This window comes from Equus przewalskii, chromosome 7 (assembly GCF_037783145.1).
Source record: "Equus przewalskii isolate Varuska chromosome 7, EquPr2, whole genome shotgun sequence".
NCBI lineage: Eukaryota > Metazoa > Chordata > Mammalia > Perissodactyla > Equidae > Equus > Equus przewalskii.
The window spans coordinates 47,421,310-47,435,046 of record NC_091837.1 but is presented as its reverse complement, the minus strand read 5'-3'; the positions used below and the strand labels follow the sequence as shown (position 1 = coordinate 47,435,046).

Here is a 13,737-nt window from a genome sequence, read left to right as displayed (position 1 = left end):
TCCTGTATTTTCCAGGCTACTATAGCTTTACAGCACTTAGGGACAGGCAGCGTTCCAGGAGAGAGGAACAGGAGCATGAGCAGGAAGATACACGTGAGCAAGCTGCTCAGAGGCAGAGGGGACACACAGGAAAGGGCATCAGCTTGCTGCACTCAGCTATGGAGGTCCCTAACGTCCAGCTGAGGAAGGGACACCTGCACAGGAGGAGAGGGAAATCTCTAAGATTGGGGTTGAAGGGACCAGTGTTCGGGAAACAATTGTAGGCGTCCATCTCTCAGGTGAGGACGTAGAGAAGAGGATGGGAGCAATGAAAACAAACGTAAAAATCCATCAATGCCAACCACATGGAATTCAGTTAATAAAACAAAATAAAAACTCCATTTTTATGGAATGAAAATGAAATTAATTCAACATGTCTTTAATTTCTTGCCAAAGATAGGAGCTTAGGTGCCAATGTTTAGAAGCACATATTAAAGTCTATTACAAGCTGTACGGCCCTTAATTTGAGCCAGGTAAATAGAGCCCAAAGTCTTCACTGAGTCAAAGATTGTACACTGAAATACGTGCAAAGTTAATACACACGAAGAGAAAGATTTTGTTTTCCCCACTTTCTAAGTTCAACTTGGCACTGAAACAGGTTCCCCGGGACTACCCTACTCCCGTCCCGAACACTGTGATTGAAACATCTGAGCACAGCCAGACCGCAAGCAGAGGAGTGAAGGCTGAGTGAGGACCAGGCACAGAGTGCACTGTGCTCCAAGCAGACAGACTGCGGCTCCCACAGGAGGGACGCTTAGTCAGCTGGACACAGAGCAATGCGGCCAATGAGCACATGTCTTTCCAATAAGCAGAGAAAACAGTTGAACACAGAGCCCTCTGAAAGGTCAAATATAAATCATTCAGCCATCGTTATCTGAGCCTGTGGAGGATGACACAGAGAGGAGAAAACCACAGACCATCTGCCCTCCCCTATTAGCGCCAGCCTTAATCAGCTGGGAGATGGAAAGGGGATAGGAAACCCCGTGCCCATAATGGGGGTGGGAGCCCTTCCTGAGAAAGGGCAAGAGTCGTCTGGAAAATGAAATATCAGGTTACACTAAATTGATCTTGGAACATATTTTGTAGATTTTTCAGCAGAGATTGTATCTGGTAAGAGCTTCTACCATAGCATTCTGTCTGTGTACTTGTCCTAGACAAGGCTGGTGAACCCTATAATGGAAGGTAAGCACAATGGAAGGAGTACTTGAAGGAAGTTGCCCTGAGCTGCCCTGGATAGGCAAGAGAAAAATATTGGAGGAGGGGGGTGGCATTCCAAACTGAGAGGGTAGTACACACAAGGGCATGAGGTAGCAAAGGGCCTGCAGGGAACTGCAAGGAGCTCTGCTTAGCTAGATGCTGTGGTGGGAAGAAGGCAGGGAGGCTGGGAAGGGGGCAGGTTCTCACATGTCACCAGAGAAAGGAATCTGGACTTTACCTTGCCGGTGATACAGAACTGCTAAGTGTTTAAAGCACAGATGTAAGAAGTTTTAGAAAGATCGCTCTAATGACATCGTAGAGAACGTGGCCTGGAGAAGCATGTGAGTCAACAGCACTGTCATCCTCTTCCAGGCTTGTTCCACAGGACGCAAGGAGCAAGTGGTAATGGGGGTTGAGGGGAAAGGCCTTGAGAAACCCAGGTTTCTGGGCCATTTGGAGGGTGGAGGCTCAAGTAACCAAACTAAGGTAATGGGAAAATGGTGCGAATCCTAGGAATTCAGGTATGAAATAAGAAACCCGTGGCTCAGGTTCTGGTTCTGGTTCTGTCATCACTAACAAGCTGTATAAATTGTTCAACCTCAACCAAATCAATCGGCTTCAAACTGCCTCACATGTAAAACAAGGAGATAATCTCATTTGAGGAAAATTTATTGAGCATAAATTATGCCAAGAATAGCAGAACATGGGGCCTATCTTCAAGTTCAAAAGGAAACATAATAAAACAAGGTGGCAAGTACCATAAAATAGGTTTTAAAAATAACTTCATTTTGGTACAAAAGTAATTAATATATGCTCACTGCAAGAAAACAGCTCTTGAACAATAGAGCAAATTAAAAAGATACTTATCAAATAGTGTAGAAAAATAAAAAGAGCTGATGGGACAATTGATTAGAAAGAGGTTCAAATGAGATAAAGCACAAGAGCTCTTTTAAAAGTATGAAGCATTAAAAAATTCACACAGACTCACCCCTCACTGGAACTCAAGCGAGCGTGTGCGCCCTCACCCATTTCTGTGCCACCCACTCAAGGGGTGGGGGAGGGGCCCCTATAACAAACATCTCCAAGGAGGAGGTTTTTTCCCCAGAAAATTATCCATCAAAAACATTTCCTAAGAAATGGATCCCAACAAAGATGTAAATGCATTTTTTACAGCCTAATAACCCTGTGGGTTTCTGAAAGGCAAATGATGCACATTTTTGGTTATGTTTGTTTGTAGCAAACACTGAGCTATTCATAAAGCAAATGACCACTACATACCTTATTAGAACCTGAGGTTTTCAAGTCTGTCAGAATTTCATTCCAATATCAATATAACATTCAATAAACTATAAGGCTTTAGGAAGAACCAAGCATTGTTAAAAATCTATGACAAACAAGATGAAATGACTGATTAATATCAACCTATTAGGAGAATGGGTAAAGGCCAGGAAGGCAACTTGTGAAATAAATACACATATTTTATGGATAAAATACAAAAATAGATTTGGCTCCACTAATAACCGAAACAAAAAAAAGAAAAAATGCACAACAAAGAACGGCTGAATGTGCAAGAGGACTTGGTTAAATAAATAAGGCACATTCATAGGATAAACCAAAATGCTATTATTTAAATTATATTTTGAAACTGAGTTATAGGGAAAATATGTAAAATATAATCTAAGAGGGAAAAGTAGGATTGAAACACTATAAATTCAATTTGTTAAAAAAAAAGAAAAAAAGAAATAGAGAAACATAAAATAGAAGATAAGCAATAAAGAGTGATTTTCTCTAAGTCGTGACTTGGAGACATCTCTTCAAGAGATGACTTTTTTTACTTTTCTATATTTTTCCAAACTTTCTATAACAATATTTAGTAATTTCAAAAATAAATAGTACTAACCGATGATTCTAAATTTCATGAGGGCAGGGACCATGGCCTGTGTTTGCTCACATGACACAGTGCTTAGCACATTGTACGTCCTCAATAATTATTTATTAAATGGACTGATGTATGAACAAATGAAGGACAGATATAAATATACTCACTTTTAAAATTTTGATATACTTTCAGACTTATAGAAGAGTTGTAAGATTAATACAAAGAAGTCCCAGATACCCTTCGCCCTGATTCCCCAAACATTTTACTACATTTGGTTTATCCTTCTCTCTCAACAGATATTTTCTTAGTAGCTAAAATCAGCTCCTTTAAAAAGGCCTTGAGTCTAGGAAAAAGTAGTAAAAGATCACAGAAAATGCCAGAGATCCTGTCTTGCCCCAAGAGCTCCAGATAGTTCTGGTGCTCTGTCAGACATACATCAGTGTCATACATCATCAAATGGGGGGTTTTGTATTAGTGCATTATAGAAGATTCACACAAACTATGAAATGAAACTATGAAAACTTGACCAAATAACTAATTGGGAGAGTCCTGAGATGAGGATTACAGAGAAAATAAAAACTGAACCAAAGCAAAAAGCCAAAATACAATCATAGAACATACTCTAAGAAGTCCAAATTTTGGAGGTCAAAATAATAAATGCCACTTTTTACTTGAGCCAAATAGAAAGTATCCTCAAGGGAGAGATGGAGAAAGAGAAAAAAGAGAACTGAAGAGCAGAGAAGAGAGAAAAGAGGGAAAAACTAGTTTCTGGGAGTCTGGAAAGAAAAGTGTATATTACAACTTAGCAGCAATGTACCCTTTTTCATTTAAGGTTTCGAAGAAAATGCTTTTCTGAATGTAAATTTTAATTGATTTCCTTTTTTTCCAAGTAAATCCTATCTACCAAAGTGGCAGGTTTCTGCTGTCAGTGTCAGAGAGACACATAACTACATAAGCGAAAGAATTAGTGTCACTGTTAGAACAGTCTCACAGCAAGCTATTAGAGACTCAATTTGAGTCCATACTACTCAAGACATTAAAGCTAAAAAATCCTGGGAAACATCTGTCTTGGACAAAGTAATTAAGAAATTAGTTTACATCCCTTGATAAAGGTTGTTAAAATGTAGATCATTCAAGTATTTTAGGAAATCTTTAGTACATGTTCAAGACTTCAGTAACAAGTTCCAAAAAAACTTAAATTTAAACCAGTTATATTTCACTTTAAATGTTATTATCAGAACTTGATTCCCACAAAGAAAAAAATATCTATCTATCTATACAAAAGGTACTGGTAATTTCTCTAAGTATGACAGAATTATCTTGAGACAAGAGGATGAAACAGACTTTAGGACTAAAACTACTCTGCTAAAACACATTCAGCACTCGCGGTTTCAATTTTCTCAAGTAATAAATCAGTATCATGCCCCAAAGAGGCGCCACATGTCTTCAAAGACTGAAATACAAGGCATTCTAAAAAAAGTATTATGGATGGTGTCCACTGAATAGTGAAAGCTGTTAAAAATAACGCTCCAGCATACCTGATAATTCTTGTTTTACGAACGAGAGCACAGCCAAGTAAACTTGACAGTCGGCTATGATTATCTGCCTCTGGAGCCGGTCAACCATAGAGGGGGCGGATTTTCGGACATCAACCTGTTCAGTGGAAAGAAAGTACACACCAATAAATCACACACAAGAACAATACCCCTTCCAAACAACTGTTACTTTATTGTGCAAAGTGATTTCACACAGGAATGGTGAATCAGGGCAGTCACTGAAAGCCATGAAACATGAAAGTCAATACAGAACATCAGAGTTTTACCCTTTTTTAAATGATGTAAATTCCTACTTATTCAAAATAAAAATCACTAATGGTATAAAACATTCCCCCAAGTAGACGACCTGAAAAGCCACTTTGCAGACATCTACCTCCAGGTAGGACTCATTTCTTTGGTGCACACAACTGAGACATGAGGGTCAAAAGCTGGTTACGTTTTAGTTAAGGAGAAAATACTCTGGAATTAAAAATTAGCTCTGAACAAATGAAAAATAGAACTTGAAATTTAAGTCATAACCTCTAAGGTGACTACTTCCATAAAAGAAGCAAAAAGTCCCGCTTTTTATAAAATGTTGGGCTTTATCATAAAGAATTTTCTAAATGAAGAAAAATCACTCAAATAGAATACTGCATTCTTAATACAAAGCAAATTTGAACAAAATAAGCTAAATAGCTTTCATATGCTTTTACAACGATATAAGAAATGACAGGATTTCTGCAAATATGACAATAATACACATAGTATACAAGACACAGTGACCTGCTTCCCTTTTTTCTAGATGAGCATAACTCGTCACGGTCACCACTGTTCCACATCTCACTGCAGCACTCATTACTCTCTTTGCTCAGGCAAATGTCAATTTACCCATGCTTCTATTTCTTTGTAATAATGTCTACTGTGCAGGCTTGTTGGAAGGGCTAATGAAATACCGCATGTGAAAAGGTTTTTTAAATTGTAAAGATGTATTAATTATATTACATAAATGATAATTAATTAATTATTAACATACGTGCTAGGCATGGCACTAGATACTGAGGATAGACATGTAAACAAGCTCACAGTCTAAGGAGGGAATACTGACCTTACAACCACATAATACTGTTAGGTGCTCTGGAGGGTAAAGTGCAGAGAACTATGGAAACAAGCAGGAGACATACTCAACAGGGCATGGGAGTTCAGGCAACAGTGTCTGGAGGAAATGACATCTGGCGAGAACCAAAGAATGAGTAGGAACCAGGTCAAGAGGAGGAGAATGTTCTAGGTACTGGAAAAGCAAACGCCAAGTCAGCCATAGTAAGGAGTTTGGACTCTACTGAGATGGTAATGATGGAGGTGGGGACACGGAGAATGAAACTAGCAATATATTATTTGCATTTTAGTGACCGTCTCATGGAGAATGGATTAGAGAACAGTGAGACTGGAGGCAGAAGTGCCAGTGAGGGTTGTCTCAAGCAAGTGGAGATGGTGGCTGACCTAGGGAAACTGCAGAGAGGATGGAGAGAAGCAGATGAATTCCGGGGGTATTTAAGAAAGAGAGTCAACAGGACTTGGTAATTGACTGGATTTAGGGTTTGGAGAGAAAGGAATTGTGGAAAACTCTGGCCCTTCTGGAGCACCAGGAGACGATACTCCTGGCGCACCAGTGGCTTCCTCATGGTGAACACCAAAATTAAACGCAGAGGTAAGACGCCCTGGCCTCAAACGAAGGAGTAGAAGAAAAGACAATGAGGCTTTTGAACACTATAAGCAACAGACAGGTTTGTCAGCTAAATATGTGATATATGCGAGACCCATGGGCATTCCACTCCAGAAATATAAGGGTAGGAAGATGCCACTCCGAATCCTAGAACTTCTGCACTGAAAGGTGAAAGCAAAATCAAGAAGAGTGAATTACAAGGTAATTGTGACTTTATTTGTAACCAAAAGCTGGTGAGGCCTGGGGAAAAGTACGTAAACGCCTGAATTCCCGAATTATGCCAAAATGCAACATATCTGAGTTAGACCCATACGTGAAAGCCTCATTACAAAAGCCCTTGCCACAGGGCCCATTATGGAAGAAGGTAATTTTAAGATACCAAAAGAACATGCAGTGAATGGCTCTAATGACTGCAGGGAGCTTCTATTGTTTTAAGAAATACATTTTACATAATCAAAAGCCTTAAGAAACATTTAGTGCTTTCAGTTATATCCTAAAAACCAAGTAAATGAGCAATGTTCTCCGTAAGTGGCACACAGTTGACAACCTGGAGACAAAGTACTTACATTCTTCTTAATTTTGTTCTTGATTGTTTCAATTACTCCAGCCTCTTCACTTTCACATAGCTTTTCTGTAGTTTTTAAGTCATCACACGCCAACTGCATTTTTTCTTCCTCAAATGTCATCATGGCATTCTTCCAAGAAAGAAATAAGGAAAGAACAAATGAATCAGTAACTGTTTGAAAATTTAGGCCAACTTATTGCAACAAAACTCCAAACTAGGGGAAAAAAACCATTTAAGTTATAAGAGTCATACTGAGGAGTCCTAGAAGGCCGAGGTGGTGCTAGCTGAAGGCGATAAGGAAGGGAGAGCTAGATACAGTGAGTTCCTTAGGTCCTTCCAAGAACCCGGTGTCCTATCTCTGCTGGTTGCAAGTTAAAGAACCAGAATGTTACAGCAAACCCTATTCACTTAAAAAAACTATAATCTCAATATAAAATAAGAATCTACTTGTATTACACTGGCATGAAAAACTACATGGTAACAAATGTTCTTACAGTTCCTGTTCTACAGTATTTTTTTGTTATTAAATACAGTAACAAAAACCCTGTATAATTTCTGCTTGGTCCACTTAATTCAGTTTTTATAACAGAGTCTCTGTGAAAAGTACATTCTACCCACACACGGATCCCTGGCTGCCTCAAGTGCTGCACAAAAACGGCTAACGAAACAACAGCTAGGAGGTGCTCTGAAAATCATCAGTCTTTTCAGGGACAGCAATTCCCATGAGTTCACTTATAAGGAACTCATTTCATACTGTCCACAGCGAAAAATTCCACTGACAGCTTGTTTCCAAGCACCTGATGCTGGTAGATTTTCTTCAGGGCACATTTGACTGGGAGCGGTAAGCTTTCCTCTGCTGAAAACCTGCTATTTCCACCCAGTAGAACTGAGGTTACTGAGATGAACAGGCTACAGGGCAGAGAGGACACCAGGTTCTTGGAAGGACCTAATGACCTCACTGTATCTAGCTCTCCATTCCTTATCACATTCAGCCAGCGCCACCTTGGCATTCTAGGTCTCCTCGGATTTCTGTTCTAGACAAACCAGACCACAGCCACCTGTGCCCAAATCTCCCCTCCACACTCTTCTTCCCAACCAAATCCCAGTCCTGCCAGGGCCTCCTCCCCGCCCCCACCCCCGCCCCCAACCCCACTCCCCCCAGCTCCCCAGCTCCCCCCCCACCCCCTGCCAAGCCTGTGCAGTTACGTGGGAACTCATGCTGCCATTCCTACCCAGCACCACTTTGCTTAAGATCAACAACTGTTTTCTTGCAAACAGTAGGCCTTAAAATTTTGTTATATTGCCTGGCAATAAGAGGAAATAAATAGCTTGAATAAAAATCCATGTCACCAGAAGCCAGCTTGCTGCCTATGGGTGCTGCAAGGATGCACATGACATGCCAACATGCCCATTTGCTGACATCTTTCTAAATCTGGAATCTAAATGTTTTCTCCATTTTACCTCTCTCAGATTCTACTCGTGAATTTTTTTTGCTGTTATACAATTCTATGATGGTTTTTTAAAAAACTGTGTGTTTGAAGGTAGTTTATGTGATAAGCGTTTCTGAAAAATAAAAGCATCCAATTTTCTACATTGCCCAATTTACTTTAAAAACTAACTGCAACCTATTCTCTCAATTCCTAAATATTAATATTTGAAAATATAACAGTAACTGAAAAATTTTAGCTTTGCTAATTTAACTTGTCTTCCAGTCCACACTTATTTAATAATTTTAGAGCAAACCTTTATTATCCAAAGTCTGACTTTTTTTTTTTTTAACTCTAATGCAGTTTTAATTTTTGGAAAGGTCGTTCAATTACATTTTTATTTTAAAAAGGATTTTGGTTAGGAAAAACTTAATACTCTAGAAGTAAGGTATGAGCATTTTATTTTGTTTTTTTTTTTTTAAAGTCAAGGCTGACCACAAGGATTTTGTGTGTGTGTGTGTGTGTGAGGAAGATTGGCCCTGAGCTGACACTGCTGCTAATCTTCCTCTTTGTTTTCCTCCCCAAATCTCCCCAAGTACACAGTTGTATATTCTAGTTGTAGGCCCTTCTGGTTGTGCTACACAGGACGCTGCCTCAGCATGCCCTGATGAGCAGTGCCCGTCCAATCATCAGGACATGCCCAGGATCTGAACCTGAGAAACCCTGGGCCACTGAAGCGGAGCGCACGAACTTAACCGTTTGGCCTAGGCTGGCCCCAGCATTTTATTTCAAAATAGGGAAGAGAAGATATCACACAGGTTTGATTAACAGGCAAAAACTTACTTCTAGTTTTAAGCTCTAAAAGTTCTGTATCTATACAGCCAGTAGCCACTAAATCCTATACTTTATACATTTGTTTCCTTCACACCAATACCTCCCCCCACATCAACTTACCAAAAAACTGACAAAGCTGGCTCCAAAACTCATTAACGGGCTATGATTTCTGTTAAGGAAACAAAATAAAATTATTTTTATTGTAAACTGTTATTTTAAAAACAATTGATCCATCAGGATCACCACATAGTCCTAATAATTGGATAAAAGTTAAGGCCTTCAAGCCCATTAAATTACCCTAAAAAAAATTTAAAGAGGCAAGGAGGTTCACAGATCTGTCTGCCAGGATAGATTCTGCCCCTGGTCCTTCAAAGCAAGGCGAACAAGAAAGTCCAATTACAACAGAGACTGCCTCAGTAACCAATCCAACATCCGCACACACGGCCAAAGGAAGATGACTAATACCCATTTTTAAAACGCAAAACGTGTTCAAAACTTTACATACATAAAATATGTATCATTTTTAGAGTAAAGGATTTTACCACTGAGCCAGATCTCAAAAACTCACTTATCCTATCCAAAGAACTTTAAGAACGCCTCCCAAAAGTCAGTCATTCCCCCACCGTAATACATAGTCATTATCCAATTTTACATGTAAGCCAACCAGGAAACCAAACCAAACTAACACAAATTCAATTTAAAGAATATAAACTCTCTGTTTCAAATTCACAACCAGTACAAAATCCAAATCTCTGTAAATTGCACTAAGAGAGAAAGCAAGTTGTAATTGCTTTCTTGAAAAATAATTTTACTGATTTTTTATTACATAAATAATATATCATCATTATAAACACGGCAAGAACAATGTAGTCAGTCCCCTATTGGAAATTTAGTTTGTGTCCAAAGTGAGTGTGCATGTGTTGAGGAGGTGAGGAGTGGGTACGAGTAGAGAGAACATACATATTTATATGTATATATGTATATGTACACACACAAACATACTCAATGCCTGGATGAACATCTTTGTACGTATATCTTTGCAGGCAAGTCCAAATATGTTCTTGGGATAAACTGCTAGAGGTAACATTGCTAAGTCAAATGGTATACACATGCCTTTTCCTCTCGTGGGGTGTGTGTGTATGTGTTTGGGGGGGGCAGGGGGAGAATGGAGGATTAGAAACTCAATTTCTTTGGAATGTTAATCTTCTGCTACCGTTTTTTCCCCCATCTACTTGGTACCTACTCAAATTCTACAGTGAATAATAGTTTGCTTACCCCCATTTAACAGGACACTTAAATCTACAAGAAAAAATTAGGAAGGTGAACTCACTGTGAAGATCCCCCACTAGCTCTCACACCCATAGATCCGGCTCAAACAGCACAGCTAACAGCACACTGTGCAGTCTCCAGCATCCTTCCACTCTGCCCCAGGGGGACGTTAGTTCTGCCACTCCACAGCTCTACCTAGAATACCAGTATAGGCTCCCACCGTATTATAATTTGGTTTGCATGTCAGTGTCCCCTCTAAAATGTTATTTTCAGCCTCTTATCCCTCATCATCATGCCTTACACACAAATATGCATCAGTGAAGGATGAACGACACAGAACTCTGCCTTTCGGGACAGACACATTTCCATCGGGTGCTGATTAGTGTTCCCCTTTCCTTGCTTACACATTAGCCACTTTGCCATTTGAGAAATAAAAGAAGCTGAAACTAGGGCCAGTGCTGCTACATTTGCTCCTTGTTCCTGTTCTTGACTAAAATTAGGTTTCTGAGAGCCATGGCTATTAATTATTCATGGTACCCTAGCCTAGCCCTTAGTACTTCACATACCATCTTATCACTGAAGTGAAAAGCCAGCCCAATGGAAACATTCTTCCCTCCTTGAGGACTGTCTCTGTAAACCCCACAGTACTGTGGACATGAGACGCTCCATAATGACCTCGTCCACAAGCGACATCCTCTCAAGTGCTGCACACTACCCGGTGTTCCAAGAGCTTAACTGAACAACGTTCACTTGTTTAGTCCATTTGATTTTTTAACTTGACATACTTCAAGTGATCCTACATTAATTTACCTCATCTTCATCAGTTTTGGCCCACACGTGTTTCTACATAAAACTTATTCATTTTGGAGACAGGGAAATGTTCCCAAAGAGTACAAGGATCATTGCTTCAAAACTGATGCTAAGGGAGGAGAAGGAAGAGGCTCCTAGCTCACTTCAACATGCTCATCATAGGAACGAGTAAACAAAGACCCAAACACGAGGGGAGTGAGGGTGTTATGCAAAGGTTGAGTGTAAAGGTAAGCATCAGAACCAAAATACAAACCTTTCTAAATACCAGAGACCCAAGAAAGGAGGAGGGGGCAAGTGAAATAGACCACGTAGTGAAAATGCCACGTAATCAAAAGAAGGGAGCATATACACATATTCAGTGATATTGAAAAAAACAATGGCAGGATAACCCATAAAGTTTTGTAAAACATGGATACCTACAAAAACAGGGATAGAGAAACAAGGATAGAAATGAAGCTTCTTTGTATGTACTTTGTTGTGTTGATTTGACTTTGGAACCATGTAAATGTTGTACATCACAATAACACCAAATTAAATTTTAATAACGCAACCCCTAAAAATAAAAACTAAAATGAGTTACATGTACTTAAATGCAAATCCAGTTGGTACCATAACCACACAGAGTAGAACTGTTCCAAGCGACTTTAAAACACAGTAATGTGACGGCACATCTCTATTATGAAACATCCTTAAAAACAGACCCCAAAAGATGGCAAAAAACATTTAATTTCTTTTCAGTAATCATATTTCTACCAGTCAAGTTGTAATTGTTATTCTAAGGCTGCTGGATAGGTAGTCTGTGATAAAGCAATGTGTAGGTATGTTGGTGTTTGTTGAGACACAGGATTTTGTGCATAGAAAAAAAAAAACAAAGTTAATTAAAAATCTTAGATTCCAGAATACAAACAGGAAAAGCTATGCAAACTCATTGGATTTTTTATCTTAAGAAAAAAAAAAATACATCTTTTCTAGCTCTGTCTACTGGAAAAGACTAGAAACAACGACCACTCAGTGGCATTACGCATGCCTGGCACCCTCTCTAAATACACTGTGTAAAAGAGACCACCACTCCTTGAAGAAATGGTTGATTCCAGGTCAGAGTCAAGAAATGTTCAAGAGCCTGGAATTTCTTGTTACCGCAGAAAGCAAAGAAGTCATAAAAAATACACTAGGGCCTTGAAGAGGTTCCCACTTGCCAAACATGGAACAATTTGATCATCAATAAGGATAAAAAACGGCAATGGATTGAAATACCAAATAAGTTTAAACCGTAAGTTCATAATGATACTTTTAATTAAAAAAAGAAAAAACAACTTCACTGGTTGCCTATGGAGAATCCTAGAGAACCAACTCATTATTTTGAAAACTGATAAAAAAAGGGAAAGAATAAGCATTTATCCTGCTGTTTCTCTATGGACTCAGACTAATTAGTTGGGAGAAGGGTTCTCTTTACAAAAATACCCTAGGCTAAAAAATAAAATGCAGGGGGTGGGCCCAGTGGTGTAGTGGTCAAGTTTGCAGGCTCTGCTTTGGCAGCCTGGGGTTCACAAGTTCAGATCCTGGACATGGACCTACACACCACTCATCAAGCCATGCTGTGGCAGTGTCCCACATACAAAAAAATAGAGGAAGACTTGCATAGATATTAGCTCAATGACAATCTTCCTCAAGCAAAAAGAGGAAGATTGGCAAGAGATGTTAACTCAGGGCCAATCTCCCTCACCAAAAAAAAGAAAAAAGAAAAAGAAAATGATAGAATCAGAGCCTCTCATTTTTCAGATCTAATGAATTAATGTATATGGGCAGTGATCATAAAGACAAGGGAACATATTAAACACCATGTTGATACAATCAGCAAAATCCAAGCTGTGGGAAATTCTACAAGACAAAATAGATCCTAGATTCTTCAACAACAATACAACAGTATACAGGGAATAAAGAGATTGAAAGGGAATCTCTAAAATAAAAGGAATATAAAACAACAGACAAATAAAGACACATATAAGAGATACATAAAACAGCAAATATATATACATACACATATACACACACATATACATAAATACCTACGTACACACAGTAGCAACAATTAGAAAATGAAACTTAAAGATTATCATTCACAATAGCATCAAAATATTAATTATCTAAAGATAAATCTAACAAAAATGTGCAATGTCCCTACACTGAAAACTCGAAACATTACTAAGAAAAATTAAAGACTTAAATCAGGGTTTCTCAACAGTGGCATTCTTAACATCTTGGGCTGGATAATTCTTTGTCGTGGGGGCTGCCCTATGTGTTATAGGACATCGAGCAGCATCCCTGTCCTCCACCTGTAAGATGCCAATAGTACACAGCCACCCACCAGAGATGTGAAACCCCAAATGTCTCCAGACATTGTCAAAGGTCCTCTGGGGGTAAAATCGACCCTGGTTGTGAACCACCAACCTAAATAAAGAGAA

At 39.1% G+C, this 13,737-nt stretch overlaps 1 protein-coding gene across 2 annotated transcripts in view; it reads right to left on the bottom strand.

Annotated features, from left to right (window-relative positions):
• Positions 1-13,737, bottom strand: part of TTC39C (tetratricopeptide repeat domain 39C) — a 105,131-nt gene that overhangs the window by 48,443 nt on the left and 42,951 nt on the right. For both annotated transcript variants that reach the window (XM_070629810.1, XM_070629811.1), the window contains exons 2-4: positions 9,317-9,365; positions 6,937-7,065; positions 4,654-4,768 (exon numbers count right to left, since the gene is read on the bottom strand). In XM_070629810.1, coding sequence (XP_070485911.1) covers positions 4,654-4,768; positions 6,937-7,065; positions 9,317-9,365 — 293 coding nt within the window. The remainder of the gene's footprint in view (positions 1-4,653; positions 4,769-6,936; positions 7,066-9,316; positions 9,366-13,737) is intronic.